General features: G+C 42.2%; 1 protein-coding gene across 2 annotated transcripts in view; it reads left to right on the top strand.

Annotated features, from left to right (window-relative positions):
* ncoa1 (nuclear receptor coactivator 1) overlaps positions 1 to 17,094 on the top strand; it is a 68,607-nt gene extending 51,513 nt beyond the window's left edge. The window contains exons 11-22 of one of the 2 annotated variants that reach the window (XM_074685758.1): positions 534 to 1,494; positions 1,579 to 1,806; positions 2,535 to 2,871; positions 5,475 to 5,657; positions 6,094 to 6,208; positions 6,333 to 6,501; positions 8,590 to 8,907; positions 10,828 to 10,929; positions 12,581 to 13,013; positions 13,142 to 13,310; positions 13,402 to 13,591; positions 14,204 to 17,094. In XM_074685758.1, the coding sequence (XP_074541859.1) occupies positions 534 to 1,494; positions 1,579 to 1,806; positions 2,535 to 2,871; positions 5,475 to 5,657; positions 6,094 to 6,208; positions 6,333 to 6,501; positions 8,590 to 8,907; positions 10,828 to 10,929; positions 12,581 to 13,013; positions 13,142 to 13,310; positions 13,402 to 13,591; positions 14,204 to 14,383 (3,385 nt within the window). In that variant the 3' untranslated portion in view covers positions 14,384 to 17,094. The remainder of the gene's footprint in view (positions 1 to 533; positions 1,495 to 1,578; positions 1,807 to 2,534; positions 2,872 to 5,474; positions 5,658 to 6,093; positions 6,209 to 6,332; positions 6,502 to 8,589; positions 8,908 to 10,827; positions 10,930 to 12,580; positions 13,014 to 13,141; positions 13,311 to 13,401; positions 13,592 to 14,203) is intronic. The other variant, XM_074685759.1, reaches the window with a different exon arrangement.
* Positions 17,095 to 24,012: the final 6,918 nt, after the last annotated feature.

Genomic DNA, 24,012 nt, shown 5'->3' on the forward strand with positions numbered 1-24,012 from the left:
GAAGAAGAGCTTTGAATTTGATTCGAGCTGCTACTAGAAGCCAGTGAAGAGAGATTAACAGCTGGGTGACGTGCTGATTTGGGCTGGTTAAAGATCAGACATGCTGCTGCATTCTGGATCATCTGCAGGGGTTTAAATGTACACACAGGGAGGTCTTCTAGGAAAGAATTGCAGTAGTTGATGTGTGATATCACAGGGGCCTGTACTGGAAGCTGCGTGGCCTCTTCTCTTTGTCTCTCAGTAGCCTGTCAAAAGATCGCTCTGATTGCTTTTCAGACATGCTCGTTCAATCAATGTCGCAACAGCTCTTCCCCATTTTTTGATTTTGTTTTAGAGTTAAGACAATATTTAAGCCAACGCTGTCACTCATCTCCTTCTTTCTGCCACTCAGTGGGCGTAACCGCATCACGTGCATACCCTTTTATGATTGGTTAGCTGAAATGCTGCACAAACAGCCCCAATACTGCCAACAAGAAGTGAAGTGAGTTAAACGAGCACCCCTCATGTCCTTTCTTCTTCTCCTTCTCTTCCAGGGAACACAACACTGCTAGCTCTCAGGAAAACACTAACCCCAGCCTTCCACCCAACCTCGGCAGCCTTGCCCAAACTCCCTCCCGCTCCCCTTCCCTTCCTCCCGGCAGCAACTGGACTCAAAGCTCAGGCGTCCCTGCCAACAACAGCAACGCCTCCTCCCACGGACACAACCCTACCACACCCACAGGCTACCTGACGCCCAACCGGACCTGCTCCCAGCAGGTCAACAGCCCCTCTCCTTTGAGCAGCCCACTCACAGCCACCCCTACCTCTTTTATGTCGCCTAGGATGCCACGAGCAAGTCCTGGGTCAGCGGGGAGCCCTCGGATAACGGGGAACCCCTTCTCTCCTTCCACGCCAGGCCTCCATTCCCCGACAGGGGCACTAAGCAGTGGAGGGGGCCTCAACAGGCAGCAGTCTGGTGGGGATAGTAGTAGTGGCACCAACGGTGGGTCAACGGGGTCCTTCTCTCTGTCTTCTCCTGCCCCTCAGAGACAAACCAGTACGCCCACCGGTACCCCTACTCGGCCTTCATCTGCAAAAACAGAGGAAGGAGAAGGAGGGGGCGAGGACTCTTTAAAAGCCCCCCTTCCTTCTGCCTCGCCACTGGGGAACCCCAGATCCAACCAGCTCCTGGAAAGCAATGGGACAGGAGCAGAATCAAACAACAACATCCATTGCACCTCATCACCTCATCCACCAAACCCTCCCCCTGTTCCTCAGTGCCCTGCCTCACACAGTACTCTGACGGAGAGACACAAGATCCTGCACCGGCTGCTCCAGGACACCAGCCCTAATGATGCCTCCACCACCACAGAGGAAGGAATCAACAAAAACCAAGTAGAGATCAAGAAAGAGCCGCCTGCCAGTCCTGCTCTGGCCACAGGTGGTCCTAAATCCAACTCCAGAGAGCCTCAGGACCATCAGCTGCTCCGGTTTCTGCTGGATACAGATGAAAAGGTGATCAATAAAACCTTAAATAGTCAGTAACATGTCTCCTTAAAGAAATCAGGGTGGAATCTAACACAAAGGTTTGTTTTTAAGGACTTGGGAGACCTGCCGCCTCCGTCTGCTCTCAGCCTGCAGACAGTTAGAGTAAAGGTGGAGAAGAGATCCAGCATCGATGGGCCCTCCTGTACAGGATCTGCTGCTCCATCAGTGGGTGCATCCAAACCTGCAGGAGTCTCTGGCAGCCCGGCCTGCATGAGTCCAAAATCAAGCCCCGTCGGAGAGAACCGCCGAGACAGCCGCAGGGACAGCCGCGACTCAACGGTAATTTTAGGGCGATCTGAAATATCCAGAAGCAGTCATACAATCTTTAGCCAACAAAGTGGGTTCAGCATCACGTATAAAAACCCACAACATTTACATACACATATTTTGATCATGGAGCATGTGCACAGGACGTGTGTGTGTGCGCTTACTCCTCCTGCGGTGTCTGTAGTGTCAGTCAGACAAAAAACACCCAGGACGTGTGTATTTAGGGACTTTATCTTTAGATTTTTTCTACAGCAGGCTGTGGGATATCATACAGCTTGTGATTTTTGTCACATTAAATCTCAAATGAATAGAGTTACATCATTGTAATTAAAATGTATTTACTGCAGGGATCTCATGTTTTGATGCTTTAAATCTGAATACGCTCTCGGTGAGAAAGCATTTTATGATTTATCATGGGTCTTTTCCTCCATTGAGCCTTCCTCGATCATTGGCAGTTCCCCGACAGCCGTTGTAAATCATGTTGGATGTTTATTTTCTTGGACTTTGTCTCCACTGTGGGCTCAGCTACCAGCTGCAGCCTTTGAAGCTCGCTGGCCTTTGACCCTTTGTCTCTCCCCATCTCTGTGTCACTGATCCTCTGCCCCCCTCTTTGCTGCCACCCATTCTTCTTTAATTCTTCACTCTTTCACTCCATTACACCACTCATTCTTCCATCCTCATCTTCCTCTCCCTTTCTCCTTTCATGTGTTTCTGCTTTGCGCTCATTTTCCCGCCCTCAGATGTCAGGCGGCCCTGTTGACATGGACCCTCTCACCCAGCTGCTGCCTGGCCTGAGAGGCCCGAGTGGGGCCAAGCAGGGCAGCGAGGATTCAACAACCCCTGGAGGAGGCCCCCAGATACACTCTCCAGCCCCCCAGCCCCCAGCTCAGCTCCAGTCCCCCATGCCTCAGCTCCAGTCCCCCCTGTCCCTTCCTCAGTTGCATTCGCCGTCACCGCAGCTCCACTCCCCCTCCCCACAGCTCAAACTGCAGTCGCCCACTCAGCTCCAGCCCGGTGAGGCCAGCACTCCCCGCAACGTCAATGTGAAGAGAGAGCCTCCAGGCACTCCTAACCGAGGTACGGTTTCAGCCCGGGAGGGTGGGAGGGGGGTGATTTAAACGAGGGAAGAGTTAAACATAATATACTACCTATGGACCCTGAAATGCAGTCTCAATATTTAGTCAAGGCTTCTTTGTTTATACAATATAATTCAAACACAGAGGCAATTTGGAGGGCTCTACGTGGGCAGATGAACCAGCAGACTGACATGTTGATGATACAAATTAAAATAAAATGGGTTCAAAATCAGTTTAGGGTCATCAAAATTAATGGTTAGGTATCACAAATCAAATAAAAACTTAAAATACAGCTTTAAAGTGATAGAAAATCTTAAATAGGATTACATATAATCAAAATGCTGAGGTATTAAATAACTAATTTTGTGTTTTCTCTGTTTCAGTGTTTTAAGAACTGAATTTTAGATGTTTTTTCCTTGTGTAAGGTTATTTTGTAACATTTTTGTCAGTTGTGGTAGTATCCAGCAGTTGTACAACCCTGTAGTACTCCTTCATTCATTGATGTGTGCATACATTGTAATTCTAAGTGCCCCCTAGTGGCTAAAAACAGGCATTGCAGCGTGAATGAACACCAATGCAGAATAACATGACAAAAAAAGTCCAAAAATAGAGAATATATTTAAGTTTTATCCACAAAAAAAGGTTGAGCAGTTTTAAACCAGACGCTGAAATAATTTTTGACAGGATGGATTTTAAAGGTTTTTCTACAACCAAGGACTCCCAGTTTGGCCTATTTCCCCCCTCAGTGATACATGTTTGTTATCTAACGCCATAGATTGAGGCGGCTCTTCAGCCTCCTTGTAGTGGCTCCCTCTGGCCTTGCACAAAGCATTTACCGAAACAGTACCAAATTGAAGAGGAACGAAAGAGATCAACATATTTTTTATGTGTCAAAGTGGGCTAGCTTTTATTTTATAATTCAAAATTTCACTTAGGAGACGCTTTTGTCCAAAGAAACAAACAACATTGAGCAGTTGGGAGGTGAGGTACCTTGCTCAAGGACACCTCAACAATGCTAAAGACCTCCCCACGTCTCTACAGCTATCAGCCCAGTTCGCACTCTTGGTCTGTTCTGTTACAAACCCACATCCCTATGGACTCGGCTACTGCCACCCAGTTAAGTTAGTAATTTTACACTAGGGGTGTGCCATATCATACCATCTACGATAATACCAGTATGATTTTTTTGATGATATGAATTTGTTATTTTGCGATATTTACAGTGCAGAGGCGCAATGACGTATGTAGCTTCCTGCTGTGTACTAAACAACATTGGCCGAGAGTGAAAATAGCACGGCAGCATCAACTTCATCCTCACATGAGGATTTAGTGCCTAAAAGAGGAGCTACCTCAGTGATGTGGAGGTGGTTTGGCTGACCAAAGATTAGACACGCAGCAGAACACATTAAATATCAAAATGTGCAGGAGAACTATAACCGCGAAGGTTGGCAATACCACAAACATGTTCCACCACCTAAAGCTGAAACTTACGACCGAAAACCAGGCTACGGAGGACGTGAAAGCTACGTTATCATCTGTGGAGTTTTTGCCTCTACAACGGACATGTGGTCAAACCGAACTTCAATGAACGCAATATCAGCATTACCTCTAATTCACTTATGAAGTGTGAGCGCTGCGCAGCGCAGTTCCGCGGATTTTGGGCATGTTCATATGGGATGCACCACGCCTTGCAGCGCAGGGCAGCGCCCATAGCAGCTGGATACCCCAGATCACAAAATCACAGGAGAACCACATGTTCCTGCAGGAATCCCACCCATGATAATGTACTTTCATTGAAATTAATTGGTAATTTACGATTATCTGGTCCTCCCAAAACTTTATCAGCTTCAGTCCATGCCTTTTCCTTTCTGTTGGTGTCCTTATAGAAAGAATGTGTTGTCTCGTATTGAATTATGAAGTTTTTCACCTGCAAGTTTAACTTTTCCTCCTCCAAAACTTCAGATTTTCTCTGGATCTGACCTACTTACTATGTTTACATTTGAAGCTTGTGTAGTAGTAGTAAATGATTGGAAGAGTGGCTTCCATACTGTGTGATCAATAAAAATGCTGTTATTCAGAAGCAGCAACCAATAATAACAAGTTGTTCGTTTTTTTTCCCCATGTCGTCATAAATGTCGCTATCGCAAATTTCCTTAAAATACCGTGATATAAGTTTGAGGCTATATCGTCCAACCCATTTTTACACAAATAAGGAAAGGAATTAAATAGGCCTGCATATTTTATTACTAAATAAATGTCAAAGTAAGCCTGCATAGTCACACTACACTTCTGTTTGGGGTTTTCTTTAGTTATAACAGTTAAAAGTAGACATACACTGATAAAACTTTACAATCTGTGTTATGTTTTGCGGCCCCAGACCCCTTTTGTTTGGTGGAGGAGGGGTCAGAATAGCTATTTAGATAGTAAAGGTTGCAGACCCCTGTCACAGATTATCTTCTTTGGCAAATACCCTTTATTCATCATTGGACTATCAATTTTTATCTACTTTTTACACAAAAAAACACAGTCCTCTCTTCATTTCTGTTACTGTGTTATATATTTTTTACCTTCCTCACTTCTTTCTTTCTGTGTTTTTCTCTTCAGGGCTCAACGATGGCGGCCCGCCCTCTGGCTGCAGCCTCCAGAGTCAGTCATCTTTTGATTTCTGCAGCCCGCCCACTCCAGGCCAGACGCAGACCCAGGGACAGGGAGACCCTTACCAGACCCCCAAAGACAGCAGCCCCTTTCCGGAGGCCGAAGTTATCAACCCCTTCAGTTCAAGCACTGGTATGCTGGAAAACTCCCCACAGACACACAGTCCAACATCCCAGACAGTCATGAAAGTGAAAACTGTGGGAATTTTGTTCTTTTGTAACTTGACACAAACTCTTCTGCAGCAGGACAGCATTGTTGAGCTGACCTCCGTCTATAGGCTGAATACTCCCACCTGAATGACCTCTCATTATCAGCACTGGGTGTGGTCAGAGTGTATTCTGTTACATAAATGACCTCATGAGTGATAAAGCTGTACTGCAGTGCTACATCACTGAAGCAAGGTGGAAATCCGCAAAGTGAGATGTAAAGAAGGTTTTTGAGCACGTATTAAGTTGCTGTTTAACATCCAAAGAGGAGCCAAAGCATGTGTCATATATGATGTGTTTTAGTCTAAAATAAGAGTTTTGTTTTGAAATTTCTTCTTTAAAACTGGTAAAATCTTTTCCAGGCTTATCCAAGATGGATGTGGGAGACTCCCAGTTTCAGCCTCTGGCCCTGTCTGACACCTTGTCCTTCGATGGTCTTGGAACACCTCTGCAAGCTCCCTTGGCATCACCACAAGAGTAAGTCATTAAATCCTTCTTTTTCGCTCAGATATACCTGTTTTTGTGGCAGAAAAAAGAAGTATTGTGAAAAGGTTGAAGTTTAAGCCCTGCATTGTGTTTTTGTGCGTCTCTCTGCGAGCAGGCAGTGTGTTCCCTGCACGCTGGATGAAGTGCTTGGCCCTCCGACCACACCTGAAGGACGAAACGATGAGAAAGCTCTGCTGGAGCAGCTCGTCACCTTCCTCAGTGGGACTGATGAGAGTGAACTGGCTGAGCTGGATAAAGCCCTGGGGATCGACAAACTGGTACAGGTAAGTGTGTCATAGCCGAGAGATACGGGTAGTGTTCAGGCTCAGTTGAGAGTAGTTGTAATATTAATCGTACATGGGTACTATGAAAGAGGACAGATGCTATATTAAAATCCTGGCGTCTTCTCTCCATGTCTGTGCCATCGAGCCAGTTTTGGCCCAAAAACATGATTAGTATTCTCTTGGTTTTACTTTCTAACCACCTCCAGCCAAGTCGAATTTTATTCCCAGAAGATAGCCTGTAATCAAGAGCTGTCGCTGGCTCTTAATCATCATTACAGCGATGTGAGGTAGAAAGACAGTAGGTCTGCTTTGTAACCAAGTGAGAATAGTGTGTAAATTAAAACAGCTTAAGATGTGGTTGTCATGAAGTTGTAACGCTCAGCCTCTGAGAGTCACTGCATTACATCAAAAGTGGGGCTCATTAAAGGTCCCATATTCTGCTCCTTTTCTGCAGTTTAATATGGATCATTGATGCATTCATGAAATGGTAGTAACATGTTTTGGTCCAAAAAGGCAATAAATCAAGCACAGCAGCATTGTTTCCAGGCTCTCATAGCCCCTCTGTTCAGAACGCTCTGATTTAGTGGGCGTGGCCTTCATATGTGAATGAGCCACCGCTGATACCGCTCCACTCTTCCGCGTCACTAAGACATAACAGGCTAAAACAACAGGCTAACCGCAGCTAAAGTTAGCATCCTGAAGCTAACACAGACACAGGGGCTACACTGAGGAAAAGCTCTTACATCTGCTCCACAGCACACAGCATTTAAAATACTCACATTTCCAGGGTCCCAGGTTTGTTGGTGGATGGTTAGTAATGCGCCTGGATTCAGGACCAGTCTATTTGCTAGCCCTCTGTTGTACTGTCCAAAGTTGGAAAAGCAGTCGGCCGTGAAGTGACTAGCACACACATGCACAGTTTTACTGAGTGTAGCTGGAACATTTCCTTGATAAATGAACTCTAGCCACTCAGTCTTGTCTTCTTCTGAGGTGGGAAGCTCGTGCTCGGAACTAAGTGGCTGTTTACAGCCAAAAACAGAGCAGTCATGGCAGTGGTGGCTGCTGAAGCTGCAGCAGGGAGGGGTTGCGGGGGTATCAGGTCAAACTTGCTCCTGATTGGTCAAAAAAGGGAATCCCAAAATCCAGAAAGCTTGTTTTAGGTCAGGATTTTACATTCACAAGCACTACTAGGTACAGGTTTTGTCTTTAAATATCACATTTTGTGGGCTGGGAGGAAAGCCAAAGACCCACAAATTTCACTGAAAGACTTTATAAAGTGATTTTTGCATAATACGGGACCTTAAAGAAAAACTGTTTAAACTATGAAGTTCTTCAACAAAAAATATTCTAAACAAAATCGCCCCAAACCAAAAAAATCTTTCTTCCAGTGACAAGTTCTTAAATGTTTAAGTCAGCAGACGTCTTAATTATAAATTGAAAAAATGCAAAATACCGCTCAAAACTGAGTCTTTGAGAATTTGAAATCACCCCCAAACACCCCTCTAACAAAAACTACAATCACCAGGAAAACTGTCCATGTTACAGAGGGTTTTTTTCAACAAAGCAAAAGTCCGTTTTCACCTACGCGCTCCTCCTGCCTGGAAGTCTGGGCTCAAAACTCCACAAAGGAAAAATAGTCCAAAAAAAGAAAATGATTGTTCTAAAAAAAACCTGATTTACCAGGTAAATACTAAAGGTGAAAAAAATTACAGCCACAGCTCAACCAATTTTTCCTTTATTTAAGCTATTAACTCTTTTTCTTGGCTGTTAATTTACTTTTTAGCACAACTATAGTCCAAGGCTTCTGCACTATTCCTCAGCACTCCCTTTCCTCTTGGTCCTCCAAACACCTCTTCCCCAATGCAACATCCTCCCTTTATAACCTTTGTTTTCCAATATTATTAATTGAAAGCACACATTACATACCTTAAAATACAGGAAATTACATCCAGACCATAGAAAACAAGGCTTAATATTATTTTCATTCTTTTGTTTCCTTTTATTGTTTACTTTTTACCCCTTATTTTTTGCAAAGTAACCCCGTCACAAAGTATAAAGACACCTCTCTAATATTTTCTCTCTTCTCAGGGCGGCTGCTTTGAACCTGTGGCCCAGAACTTTCCAACCCAGCAACCCACTGCCTCCCCAGTCCCCATGGACCCTAAACTCCCCACCTACCCCTCTCAATTCACACCAGCTCCTCAAACTCAGTTTCCCCCAGAGCTGGCCACCGTAGGGCCACAGGGTCTGGGGTTTGGGGCCCCTCGGGAGGCTTTCCCTGCTGGGACGACGGGCATCGGGCTGAGGCCAGGCATGACGCGACCACAGGGGATGAACCCCCAGCTCAGGCTGCCACCCAACCAGCTGCGCCTGCAGCTGCAGCAGAGGCTCCAGGGCCCACAGCAGGTGAGGAGGCAGAGGTGGTGGTTCGACTCTGTTGTGACCAGCACGGCACAATTGTCGCTGAAGTTTTTTTAATATCTCAAACCAGGATTTATATCTAGCAACAGAAAGCTTTTTCAATTCAAAAACTTAATAAACATTAAGCAAACAGCTTCAGTTTTGTTGTACATCTGTTCTGAAGTCCAGGAGAAGCTTTCTGTTTACTCTTCCAACTCCTTCTTTAAACCTCGGGAGCTTTTGTGAATTTCTGCTACTGAGTGTTCACTTTTACTCAGTACACAAACTGTCCCGTGCAGTCAGCCACATGTGTAATCCTTCATTGTTGAAGCTGTGAGCCAGGTGCAGGCTCACTTCGTTCTTCTGTGAAGAGAGGAAGATACGACCCTAATTAGTTTAAATCATGTTTTGTCCTGAATAGCTCTTGATTAAAGATCCTGAGAGCAGTTTTTAACTAATAACGAAACAAGCTTGAATTAACAACAAATTATGACTGAGAAATGAAAACTAGGCCATCAAGAAGAGGGTTACTATCTCTATATGAATGTTTTTAGTTACACTCAAGTTTAGCCACTGCACCAGTGTCCGATGACATTGTTTACAGCAGACAAACCCTGAGCGTCTTTATTTAAACTTGCTGTGAAATATATTTTTTAGAGGTCCAACTTTCCAGGTCTTTAAGGACCTGCATTGAAGATTTACGGCAACAGCTTTGATTTGGAGAATATTTCCCCAACTCGAGCCTTACTTTGCACCTACAATGTGCAGTTTTTTTAGCAGCAAAAATGCAGATTTAGATTACCCTAAATGTGTTTTGGAGCATGCAACTTAGACCAGAGGTTCCTAATCTCTTTTAGCTCTTTATTCCTAAAATTGCAGTGCTAACCAGTGTCCTTACCTCCTACCCAACTGAGATGATTGGTAGAAAATCAGACTACTTATGTGCACGTATTGCTGAGTTTTTTAAATTGATCTGCTCTGGCTGTTTTTATCCCAGCTTTGTCACCCCAGAGAAATGTGAAAACCAGATCAAACATTTTTTGTTTGAATGATTTTGTATTAATGTAATTCTTTTTTTTGTTAACAGTTGTTCAATTATGAGTGAAATATGAACAGATATTGGTTTTGTAAAGAAACTTAGGACTAGGAATGCACCAATATTGATCCTGGTGTCGGGTATCGATGTTTTGATACTGGCGCTCTTGGCTACTTGATTTGAAATGTTACCTCTGATTTCTTTGTTTTGCTGCATCACCAGTCGAAAGGGTATAACACTTAACAATTGAATCTTAATTTCTGTACATTCTGTAGCATTGTTTTGGTGGTAAACATTTGAATATTTTATAGTTCAAATGAATATTAACTTCAACAATTCCATATACTCGTTTCTTGTCTTTTACGTAAAACATTACCAGTCTTATCCCACAGTAGTGCACGCGGGTTATTTAACAGTGGTATCGGATTGATATCGGTATCAATAGATACCCAAAGCCCAGGTATCATTATTGGAACCAGGAAAGTTGGATTGGTGCACCCCTATTTAGGACAGGCCCCACTTAAGGAACCACTGTGTTTAACTCCCAAATATGCAGGTGTAGATTGCTGTTGATGTTTTTGAGGCATGCTCTTTAAAACACGCAGTCCAAATTATTAAACAGAGCTCAAAATGAACAGACTAAATTATCGACTTTTTGCTCGATGTAACACTTTGAATCTTTTCCTGTGAAGTGACTCTTTTGATGTAATTTTTAAAAAATTGATTGAAAAGCTCTTGAAGACCCCTCTGCTTTCCTCTCCTCTAATATTTAATTTCCATCTCCATTACTCTGTTAATGATCTCCTTTATTTTCTTTTTCATATCTCCTCGTCCCTTTGAACACACGCCCTGATGTGACCTCTGTTTATTCCTGCTTCTCTCTGTCACAGCTCCAGAACAGGATGGCAGGCATGAATCAGTTTCCAGGAGGAGCTCAGCATGTGAACATGGGGATTCGTCAGGGGGTCCAACAACCTCAGATGCCCTCACAAGTGAGTCACAGCGGCTGTGTACGGCAAACATTCGTCTGCTGTTTTCTAAAACACCTCAAAGATTCAAAGAAAGGTGTTTACACAGATTCCACTAATTAGCTGAAACAAACACTGTGAAGCAGCATGAAAGCTGTGACTGACGCATCGGCAGTGTCTACTTTCTATTATTTGCGGCTCTGCATTTTTAGCAATCAGCATCCAGGGGCAAACAATATTACATTCGAGAAAACATTCCTACCAGATTTTAATTTGTATTAATCTACTTGAACTCTGCTTTATTTATAAAACATCTTTTATGTATTCAAGCATGCAAACCAGAGTGCTTCACAAAAGAACAGAGAGACAGAAAATTACAGAAATGGTAAAATATTAAAAGACGAAAACAAGAAAGAACACAGAAGTCAGGAAAAACAAAGCATTTTCCCTCCTTCAGTGAGTCACATGACCAGCTGCACGGAACTCCTAATGAGTTTGTGACATCATCACTGCTGCTGTGTGAAGAGTGCAATTCACAAAAGTTTTGGAAACAACTCCTCATAGATGCCCCAGTTGTAACCAAATGTGTGTAAAAAAATGTATTTTTGTAGTAAATTTTGTCAGGAATCCATCCTTATTATTTTTAAAGCTGTATTACTTTTATTTTTTTGTGTAAATGCCCAAATGCTTCAGCTTGCCCAGAGCTGGAGGCTGTACTCCTATTCATTCTAATGGAGGGAGGCTTCTTTGGGGTTCATCGACTTTGAGGGCTTGTCATTAGAAAACTGGGTCCAAAACGTCAATTTCCTTAAGAGATTTGGTAAAGCAGGGTCTAATCTGTCATCTCAGCGATTTTCAAGCCGGGGATGGCCGACCAGTCAGAGACCAAGAGCCACAAAAATTACTGTGGTACCACAAAGAACCACATGACAAACGTGCACATAAACAAAATGGCATAAAATGAAAGTCAATACATTTCGTGTTTTCAAAGCGAGATTTGTTTTGTTTGTAAGTGTGTTTAAATTTGGAGCAGTGTCAAAGACAAATTTCTGTTTTTACTGCAGAACAGACAAAGTTCTATCTCTCCATCTTGCACATGTAGAGAAGAAAAACCGAAACTTAAGTAAAAGTCTCATCACCCAAATATCGATGAATACTGATCCAAACGTTGGCATCAATATATCAATTTCTTATTTTAGATTGATTGGCCACCCCTGCGATAGCACTTCGGAGGAGATCATTTTCGTAGAACGAGCAAAAAAGTCTTATTTTGAAAGGCAAATTACCAGCTTCCTGTACGAAATAGGGCTTTGGACCCAACATGAAATTTGTGTGTCACAGTGAGGCCAACATTTTGACATTGGTATCATCTCTCTATGACATTCCTAGCCCCTGTTATTGCCATTTTAGTGGTTTCTTTTAGTGCCCTAGATGGAGCTAGAGAGAAAATTATGGGATGTTAAGGGTCAAGTTTGGTATTAAATAAATTATTTTGACACGTGTGCCAATTTCGGTGAGTTTTTTGAGTATGTTTAGGGGTTCAAATTAGAGCTGAAAGACTGGAGTAAGAAAGTGAGAGTGACGAAAAACAATGGGCAGGTGAGGACCTCTTTTAGCTCTGCTAATTAAGGGTTGGTTCCATTTTCTGTGACAATCTCAAATGAACTTTTCCCAGCAGCCTCCTCTGAATGCCCAGATGTTGGCCCAGCGTCAGAGAGAGCTCTACAGCATCCAGCACCGCCAGCGCCAGCTTTTCCAGCAGAAGGTCATGCTCATGAGACAGAACATGGCGACTCCAACCGGAGCCGTCGGGGCCATCGGGACCGCCAGAGTCCCAAAAGGTCCGGCAACAACACCTCAACCGCAGCAGCAACAACAGCAGCAGCAGCAGCAGTTCAACTTCCCAGCAGGGTTCAACCCGATGACGGGAAAATCCCCTACCTCACCGAGTCCCTTCAGCCCCATGAGCGGAGGCCCTTTGGACAACAAGCTGACCACCAGAGTTCCTCTGAATAACCAGACGCTGATGGGCGGCGTGCAGGGGCAGTTCAGCAGCAACGTGAACACGTCTCTACAGCAGGGCCTGTTTCAGCAGTTCGGAGGGTCGGGTAAGTTCAGGAACGCTCAGAGATCACATGAGCCATGAATCGAGGTGAAGTGTAAAACCACTTCTCAGTCGGATAAAAGGATGAAAAACAATGTGCATAATTGACCTCATTACTGTTTTTATCCAAAGCTTTGGTTCAACAAGACCCACCTTTCCCTCCAGAGATGAGCCCAACCAGCCCATTATTGTCACCTCAAAACTCCACCTCCCAGAGTCCTCTGCTCCAGCAAGCCCCGCCCCCTGGCTACCAGTCACCAGACATGAAGAGCTGGCAACAGACGGGCATCGCTAGCAACAGGTGAGACAGGCTGAGAATCATTTGAAAACAACTTTTGACTAAACCGGACAAATTAAATCAAACTCTGTCCTTTGTCTTCTTTGATCTGCAGCCTGTTCAGTCAGTCGGGACAGAGTGCAGGGCAGGCTTTCGGCCAGCAGGGGGTCTACAACAACATGAGCATCACCGTCTCCATGGCTGGAGGCTCAGGTGGTGTCAGCTCCTTACCTCCCATGGGGCAGGCAGTCGGCCTGAGCAACAGTAACCTCAGCAGCGTGGGCTCAGTGTGCAGCGACCAGCAGGTGAGTGACTCTGTTATCATCATTCAGCCACACTTTTAAGCCTGTTTCCACCAAGCAGATTACAACTACAAAAACCTTGCTTTTTATTTTTTTTGATCTAACATCCCCCCAAGTGCTTGTTCAGATGTTAAAAGTGTTGGTTGAAAAGTAACCTAAGGCTTACAGGTGAAGGCGGCGCTGTGTGATGACGTGAGTGACAAACATGAAATGCTCCGTAGACCAGACCATCTCAATCCAAGTTGGCCTTTGCGGTCTTCGCAGACTATAAAGGCCAGGTCTTCTCAAGGCTGAGGCCTTCGTGGGCTACTGACCCTGAAGAAAAAAGCAACTATGGGAGACAAACAGCAATTCACCTTCTTTGGGATTTCCATGTAGCTCCACCATAAATGGTCAGATTGCTTTGCAAAACAATACAAGACAAGGTCACCATCATTTCTGACAGATGTAAAAGTACGATCCAGATCCTGGCAATATTCTGGATACTAAGGGTGTATTCAGACCTGGACTGTTTATTCTTTAACAGTTTTTTGCGCTTTTCTAGTCGTTAACTGTTGAAGACCAAGCTGAATCAACCACCGTTTCCTGCTCCCTGTCTCACACTTGTGTCTGCAGGTGCAGCAGGTTCAGGTGTTTGCGGACGTCCAGTGCACCGTCAACCTTGTAGGCAGCGACTCCTACCTGAACCAGAGCTCCATCGGCACCACGGCCTCCCAGAAAGCTCCGGGACCCCAGGGCGCCCAGAACAACCAGGCCCAGCAGAAGAGCCTCCTCCAGCAGCTGCTCACCGAGTGATGACCCCACCCTCCTCCAGCTCTCCTGCTCTACCCTCTACTTCTCACTTCTACGCCTCCTCTTCGGAGGTCGGTGCACCAGACCCATTGCTGTCTCTGTCTCACCTTTTCGGATGGATGGATGGAAGGATGGATGTGTGGACGGCCACGGCGTGTTGGCTTAGGAAGGCCGGCGGCGGCGTGGCTTCACCACTCCTGTGTGGCGTCGGTGGAATTCGGGGCCGGTTTGTTTTACCGCCCAGAACTTAAAAAAAGAGAAGACTCAAGTCAGAAGGAGCAGCAGTGTATTTAAACCTGCCTGTCTAATCTGTCTGACAACCTGTCTGTCTGCCTCAGCCTATATAAGGCAGTGTTGTCTCGCTGCTCATTCCTCGGTGACCTACTTCTGCTTCCTGACCCAAGAAAACAACTGCGACATCATTTGTAGATTAGCCAAGTTGTCGTCACTGTCAAATCAGGGCCGGCCTCTTTTTATTTTTGTTGTTGTTTGTTTTTTCTCTGCTGGACCGTCGCGACAGAAGCAGCAGCAGCAGCAGCAGCAGCAGCAGTGCATCTTGGGAGCATGAGTTCCAGCGTATAGCTGAGCTCTTTTAAAGTGTGGGATTATCCTGCACGTTAGCAGCACCTCTGGCTTTTTTTTTAATTTGAGTTTTCCTCTACCTGTCTCTCAGCGATGTGGGAATGTGTAAGGTTTCAGACCTCTGTGGCATTGTGGGATAGAAGCTCAGTATCAGCTGGTTCTGTGACTGTCTCTCTCTATCAGCTACAGTGCCTGGTGGAAGTTTGAGTTTTTCCCAAGCTCTGCTTCTTCTTCTTCTTCTTCTTCTTCTTCTACATATTATTTTATCTCCTGTTTTTATTTTTGTTTTCCAGTGGAATTGTTTTATGTTTAAAATTCTTCTGCTCTCACCGTCATCATCGTCATCAGATTCATGATCATCAGAACAAGCTTTGACAACAGCCAGAACGGATGGATAAATGGATGGATTGATTGATGGATGTATGGATGGATGGATGGGAGACAGACGGGATGCTGCTCAGTTTGGAACTTACGTGTCTTTCTTCCGCACAGGAGGAAGTTTTATTTTTATTATTTTTCAAAGTATAAAAGAAAAAGACTGTTATGATTATTTAACTGTCTGTCCATCACATTTTACCCCTCACCTCAGCAGCTGTGAATACAGAGCCCTGTGTGGTTCTTCTTCTTCTTCTATCTCCTTCTCTTTCTCTTTCTCTGTGTATCTTTCATGCTATCTCTCGGCCTATCAGTGTTGTTTGCCATGTGCACCATGCAGGCGGGTAGTATTGTACAGTACAGAAGGACAAAGACTTGTGGATGAGCTCACTCTTCTCTTGTAACTGCTTTCCTTTAAAAAAAAAATAAGAGTGTAATGAATTGATGACTCAAAACAGCAAAACTATGTATAATGTGATTCGATCCAGGTTTTTCTTTCAGATCCCTTTATTTTTTTAAAACCCTAATGTCACCTCATGGAGATTATTCTTGTTTTGGCATCACGGTGTTGTAAAACCGCAACATTGTGCAGTGGAGGAGGAAGTTTCACCAACTTCTGAAATGTGAAAAGCAAAACTCGAAGACAAAGCCAAGTCTCACCCCTCAGTTTGAAAAGAAGCGAATTGGTTCGATGGCTTTCTCTTTGCCATCTTTTCTTCCATTCTCCTCTTTTTTATTCTTATGTATGTACAATACTTTCAAGAGAACTTTTCAGACAGTACAAGTGTTTGTAACCATTGTATTAAAAAAGCAAAAGGATACCTCAACGTGCGATCTTTGCTGCGATTACTCTGGCGATGCTAATGGTACTGAACTGCATCCATGTTGTATCTGTAGCCGCAGCAAACGTCGCACTTTAGGTTATTGTTCCTATATAATGACATTTAAGTAGAGGCTTTAGAGTAGACGTTCCTAACAAAGATGTGATGGATAATTAATTTAAAGCTGTCAACAAATTGAATCAAAACAGAGCGGGTTGAATCTTAAAAAAGGTTTTTATTTCTGACTTGTTTCTTTTTTTTGTTTTTGTTTTGGGATTCAACCCTCTCCTCTCTCCACCTCTGGTTTCCCTGATGAAGACTTCACTCCACTGGCAACACACACACTCAAACACACTCATGACAGTTTTCTGTCGACTACTGTTGCTCAGTCAGACACTGTGTCTCTCAGCGATAACAGACCTCTGTTAACAATCAAACGATCCACACACAGACGAAATGTGCTTCTTATTGTACACAAGGAACATGGAAAACCCTCCAAAGATACTGCCTCTAAAAAGTCAGGAAGACTTTTTATTCACAATTGATTCGGACAATTACTGATTGGCTCCCAGAACATAAAGGACTGTATCGTCTGCGTACGTAGATACTTTTGCAGATTCTTTCATGTTTAGTGATGAAACTGGTACTTATTTGATTCCCATTTTTTAATTACCCCATTTAGGTCAAATCAGAAAATAATTCCTCTCATTTGAGCAGATTTTCATGGTTGGAATTAATCTAAATGAATTATTGTAGTGCATTTATTTTTTAATTATATTCTTATCTAATAAATATCGTCCCAATGGGGTGGAGATTTCAGGACAGTTTCCTGAAGATTACCATGGGAATTTTAACTTGGAAATATTGGAAATTTTCAGGGTTTTGTGGCGGCAAACTAAGAATAACTTTTTCAAAAATTCACGGAAAATTTTGGCTCTGAATTTTTTTTTTTAAAGATCAGGTTTTTCTTGTTATTAACTGGATTTAATGATGTTGCATTAGACATGTTTGCATGTCTATTAGCAAACCAAAATGTAAATACATATAAATGACCAGGTGAATGCAGTTCATTTAAAATTCTGAAAAATTTAATGAAAAGTTTTCAACTATGAAAATTCCTGGACTTTAACAACCTTAATGGTACAAAATAGTTTAAGAAATGTAAAAAGTAAAGTGAAAATTTGCAGGAAACTCTTACGTAAGTTGCTCCAATTGCACTAACTTTTAAAGGAAAGCAAATTTAAAAGTTTGTTATTGTTGATCAAATTCAACAACTATATAGAAAATGATTGCTTAAATTCACAGGCCTAATATTTGGGATTAATTATGGAGATTTTTCTACTAGAACATAGAGGACTGTATCATCTGCATACGTAGATAGTTTTGCAGATTCTTTACTGTTTAGTGATGAAACTGGTACCTATTTGATTCCCATTTTTTTTAATTACCTCATTAAAAGCCAAAACAACAATGATCCCTCACATTTGAGTAGATGCCATGGTTGGAATTAATCTAAATAAATTTATTTTAGTGCATTTATGTTTTAATTATGTTCAGATCTAATAGATATCGTCCCAAAGGAGTGGAAATTTTCAGGACAGTTTCCTAAAGATTACCATGGGATTTTTAGCTCTGGAACATCGGAAATTTTCAGTGTTTTGTCGTGGCAAACTTAGATTAACTTTTACAAAAATTCACAGAAAATTTTAGCTCTGAATTTTTTTAAAAATTCAGGTTTTTCTTGTTATCAACCGGATTTAATGATATTGACATGTTTGCATGCATGTCTGCTTATAGCAAACCAAAATGTCAAAAAACATGTATATGACCATTTATTTTAAATCCTGAAAACTTCCATGACAAGTTTCCAACTTTGAAAATTCTTGGAATTTTACAACTTTAATGATAAAAAAATAGTTTAAGACATGTAAAAAGTAAAGTGAAAATTTGCAGGAAAGTTGTACGCAGGTTGCTCCAACTGCACTAATATTTAAAGGAAAGCAAAGTTAAACACATGTTATTGTTTATCAAATTCAATAACCATATCAAAAATGATTGTTTAAGATTATCCTACCAGAACACGATACTGTGGTTTAAGGTAAATCCATTTTTTCATGCCAGCGATTTCTCAAGTTTGCTAATTGGCTTCCTTGTTGAACAACTGTCAGGTATCTATCACAGAAAATAAGAGGCAGTATCTTTGTAGGGGTGTTTTCATACAGCTTAGTCATCAAATTCAGATATTAAAACTCACCATTAGCCCCCTGTAACATCGCATGCTTGCAAAACGTCAACAACACCTAGTCTGATGCTACTGCAGTGGAAACGGGCTCTCCTGTGTACTGTTTCTACAGAGACGCCACATTAACAAACCGTATGCAACAGATACAGAGGGATAGTATGCAAGGTCAACATTCCACCCACCGACTCCTCCAATGTTGTATGATGTGAGAACCACTTTGTGCTCAGCTGAAAAGCCTCCGTGTGTGTATTCAAAAACGTGTTTCTGTGCAGATCAGTGCACTGTGTATCCAAACAGAGGCCCAGGATTTTCAACATCTTTTTCTTTCTTTGTAATTTAAAGACGGAAAACTCTGCCTCCTGGACTCTAACGTCTACCAAGACTCTCTGAGATGGTTTTTATTTTTCTATTTTTCTGTGTGTATATTTATTAGAGAAGCATGTGGATAAATCATCACCTTTTTATTACCTCATTGTTGTTTTATCAGGCAGGAGCTCTGTCTGGTAATCTTTCCTGTAGACCGAGTTTTCACACTGTGAGCGACTTTTTATTGGCTTAATTCGACGTTAACTGCTAAATGTCTCCTCATTACAAGTTTACTCTGGCATCCAAGCACTTCTTAAATTCCACACAGACGTGAATCTACTCTGACGATAAACTGATTGAGTCCTCAAGTAAAGGACTGTATCATCTGCGTACAGAGATATTCTGCAGATTCTTCGCTGGTTTGGGATTAAACTCTGGTACTTCTTTGGTTCAGCTTTTAAACATTACCTCATTGAAAGTTTGGTTTGGTATCTTAGATCTTACAGATGAGAATCTTGACTAAAACTGGTGGGTTTCCAGGGTGTAAAGAACTGAATCATCTGCATACAAAGATATATTTTGCTGGTTGTGAGCTGTTTCGTGACAATTTCAGTTATTTTGATTCATCTCTTCTGGTTTTGGAGCACTTCTTATATTTCAGACTGACAGAAGTCGATGGGTTTCTTATGTGTAAACAACTTTATCATCTGCATACAGATGTATTTTGCAAATTCTTGACTGTTCTGTGATACCGTTGTTCGATGTTTCCTTCAGTCAGTACGTTTACATGCATGCAGCAGTTTAACTAAGATCATTGCTTAGTTGAAAAGTCATAGCAGGGGATCTAGTCTTCTCTGTTTTGATAGATGGCGCTATGTCCTTTTTTAAAAGGCGAAGATGTGTTCGTATCGAGCTAGTTTCATTTCACCCAAAAAGGACACAACACTCTAACAATGATGGCCGAGATAAATGCAGCTGTAGCTCTTTATGATTCTTATTTGGGAAGCTTAGTTGGTGTTTGTTGTGTTGGAGCGCAGCAACCCTGTTTATCATGGTCATCTCCTTCCTCTTTTGGGTGAAATGTGCTTGAAATGCGCTGAACGCAAAGGTGTACCGAGACCTGCCAAGTCCTGTTGTGTCGATCGAGCTATGCTTAGTCTGTTCTTGGTCTGACTAAGCTGTGTAAATGCACTTGGATAGTCTGATCTTGTGCTGACTAAGTTCCCGTTTACATGACAATGTTTCATCTGAAAATGCTAAAACGCAGTGAAAAAAATCTGCATTTACACGGAAACGCAGAGGGACTGAAAACGCTGTAGTAGGCATGCCAGGCCTATGGTTGGCGCTATAAATGTCTTGTCCAGAAGCCGCCTTTGGGAGATCTCCACCAAAGTAGAGTTGAGCCGGTCATCTGGTGTATTAGGGAATACTAAGTGCAAAAGTGAAGCAACAGATGTTCATTTTGTTTAAAGACAGTCAGCAGATTCAGCAGACTGAGCGACGATTTTAACAACAGTATTGTTGTCCTGTTGCATGTGTGAAGCCTGAAGTGGAGTGTGATGTCATCGTTTCCACTGAAAACGTTGGCTTACTGTTTACACGGCAAAGGTGTTGGCAGTGTTTCGGAAAAATCCCACTAAGGAGGCCATCTTTAAAAGGTTGCATTTTAGGTCGGCTGAAACGCAACAAAACTTTTGCGTTTCACCCTGTTGTGTAGACGGCCCTTAAGCTCATAGTCTGATTTCTTAAGCTGCATGTAAACGTACTGAGTAAATCTGATCCAGCACTTCTACATCCAAGCACTTCTTAAATTTGAACAGACAAGAATCTTCAAAGCAAAAGCCATTGGGTTTTATCCAGTGTAGAAAGCTGTATCATCTGCATACGCATTTATTCTGATGGTTATAAGTCGGTATGTGAGTTCAAACTGACTTCTGAAATCTTAGCAGCCAATTTTATGAGTCAAATACTTAAGTTATTGTTTGAGTTAAGGAATTACGGATAGAAATACAAATTAAATCAGCTAAAAATAGATACCTGAGATTGCTATTGGGTGTCGTTAGGGGCTAATTTCCAGATTTGAGATGAAGATTCCCACAATCCTCCACATGGTTGTGTAAAAAGTAATGGTGTCTCAGACAAAAACCTTCCTCTACCTCCAAACTGAGACTTCCCATTACTGCACATGAGCTTGTGGAGACGTGAAGACTCACTTTTCAACCTTGTAACAAGAAATCTAAAAATAAGATTCTTGTCTGTCTCACTCTTCCTTTGCAGTGCTTTCAAATCGAGAAAGCTCACCATCGAGCCCTGAAATCTAACATGCAGTTTGTGACAAGTTTCGAGAAAATGAGCGTCTTTACATTTTTGGTTCCTCACAGTGTGAACGCAGCGGTCACACCCTCCTGTGCCACTGTTTGGTCGATGTATTAAAATACTCCGAAGAGACAGAAGCTGCACAAAGTGGAAGAATGTATTTTTGTTTTTTGTTTTTTTTTGGAAGGATTCTGCCAGTTTCAGCCTCCTCTTGTTTCTCTGCTCTGATTATTTCACACATACAGTATTGAAAGCCCTCCTACCTCCTCCTCCTCCTCCTCCTCTCTCCTCTGTCCTCTCACTTTTCTGCGTGGAATATGCATTCCTATGGAAATGGTTTCCTCTACAACCCTGTTAACTGCAGAAACTCAACTCTCAGCTCATCCTGTGTTTTTTAACAAACCGACATGCCAAATACAACCAATGCATATGTACTCTGTTATCTTTTTTTTTTTTTCTTATTTTGTATGCAACAGCCATTCAGCGGATACAACAGTCCCTCCTTCCTCACTACGATTAACAGGTACAAGGTTAGGTTCTTTTTTGTAACATTCAAGATGTTAACATAATGTATATAACAGAGAAATGTGAATATGTATTTGTTCAGAATCAACAAAAAGTAGTGCTCCGAGTTTGTGGTAAAAAAGAAAACGAAAAAAAAAACTACTCGCCTCCGTCATGTTTTTATTTTATGTTTTTGATTTTCTACTTTTTTATTTTTCTGATGATGTATGTATGTACATGACTATCAGTGAGTGCGTATGTATGTAAGTATGTGTGTAAGTGATTAATACTGTATATCTGGTGTTCTCTAAGATGGAAAAGTCGAAGATGTCCTAGTTTGATTCTTCTCTTCTTTTTACTCTTTAGACCCTGCACAGTGTACCTGTGGGTGTTTCAGATTAACTATGCCAGAGAATGGTTTTTAGCGACTGCTGAATGTGATTTTACTGAGAGAGAAGCAGTGTGGACTGGCTTTTTGTACGGGTTAATTTAAAAAAAAAAAAAAAAAGAAAAAGGCCATATTATTTAATTTTCTCTGTTGTCAAAAGTTTAAGCAGATCTGGGAGAGTGGAGCCTTGGTTTTTTGGAGAAGCATTGCCTGCTTGTTGTGTGAATCAGTGGGCTTCTTTTTCTCTTTCTTTTCTGTCTGTCTGTCTGACTGATGTAGCTTCTTTTTCTCGCATTTGTAAGTAGTAAACGACCAAAGCTTCAAAATGTTTCACCGGGAAATCATATGCAAACCTCATCATCACTGGACATGACATAATGTAGCGGCCCTTGTTTTGTTGTCATCGTGCTCATTCGGATTTCACACAGCTTACACAGCGTTCTTCTCTTCGTCCAAACAGCTCAGTTGTTTTTTTTTTCTTGTCTCGGTTTTAACTTCTGCGACGTCTCCGCTTTGCAAAATGAGGTCTTTTTCCGTGCCTGAAGTGCTATCACTCGTTTACAGGAAGAAAGGAAACATTGCAACCGATAGCTATGCACCTTACCGAACGAAGCATTTCCTCACTTGTAGAATTAACACTGGAGCAAACGTTTCATTTCCACGCCAACAAAGCCCCGTCAGTGTAGTTCCAAGTCTCCCTCTCAGCGAATCTAGTGGATATCTGATGACCTTTCTCAGCTTTTAATCGTCATTCTTTAACTTTATACCAAACTTGAGGTGCCTCGTGTATATACTTTCCGCAGTAAAGATTGCTCCTTTGCTGTTAAACAATAATAACCTTGTTAAGCAGGGTTTTTTTAAAACCTTTTTTCACCTTTATAGAAGAAAAAGTTTACTGTATTTTAAATGACTTTTTTACACGCATAGATTAATCAAATTATTCCAGGAATTTGCAAATACAATCTAATTTTGCACTTTATATCAGATTTACTTGGAGTGAAAAGGCCATCAGACACTGTCTCAATCAGATCAGTATTTGGAGATCGAGTAAAGCCCCCTGTGAATGTAAAGAAAAAAGTAGCTCAAACTGAATTCAGCTCAGGTTCTTTCTGAAGAACTTGGCCGTAGTAGAAACCCAAAAGACGACTTAAAATTGTACCTTCTTTGTAATGTAGTCTCTATCTGTCTTTTTCTGACTTTCTCTTTCTGTCTTTCTCTACACCAACCGATCCTCAGTACGAAAACTATGCCAATCTTCTTCAGGTGACACCCCGCTCCTCTTTCCTCAGCGAACTGTTAAAAAAAACCTCCTCCAGAACATTCCTGCTCACAGAAACCGTTTCACTCCGTAGCTTCACTCTGCGATCGCTTTCATCCTGTTTTTCCTCAAACCAAGGTGGACACTCGCTTTTTTTTTCTTTTTCTTTTTTAATGTCAGCTAAAGTCTGGTTTGTGTGAGACTGAACCTCTGCTTTCTAGCAACAACTGTGCACTGACATGAAGGACGACACACTCACCGTGTCGCTCGTCTTCTCTGGTTTTTGCTCGTCTTTGTCACTTTCTGTGCTGCCTGATGTTGATCTTGTGGTGTGCTTGTACTCAGATTGAATCAATGATATCAGGGTGAATCTTCAATTAAGGGAATTTTTCTGTCTCCAGGGTAGATTTCCAAAAAGAAAAATGTTTTTAACAAAACCAAATTCGTAAGGGTTGGGTGTGATGATGATATTCTAAAATTCAAATGTGCAAGATTTTCACTGTTTTGGGCTTGTCTGTTTTGGTAATGACAAATTTCACTTTTTGCAGAAAATGTTGGTTAAGTTTTAGACTTGCTAAGCCAACAGGCTAGCTAGCATGCAATGTACTCAAAATATATGTAAATAAAGTGAAATTTCCAAGCAGCAACTTCTGCTCTGAGAATATGAGACAATGCGGAAGTGCTAAAATCTGCTGTTCCTTGAGTGTCCGATTGAGGCTGGCTCCAGAAGTACCAGCAGTCCTCATACACACCAAGCCAGAAAAAACTGTTTTTAAAGCAGAAATTAACCTTTTTACAGCCTGGTTCAGAAAACGTCTCCCGTCTGAGTCGCTAATTTTA

Source organism: Halichoeres trimaculatus, unplaced genomic scaffold (genome assembly GCF_033239565.1).
Source record: "Halichoeres trimaculatus isolate MK-OKI-2021-1 unplaced genomic scaffold, fHalTri1.1 fHalTri1_scaffold_13, whole genome shotgun sequence".
Lineage (NCBI taxonomy): Eukaryota > Metazoa > Chordata > Actinopteri > Labriformes > Labridae > Halichoeres > Halichoeres trimaculatus.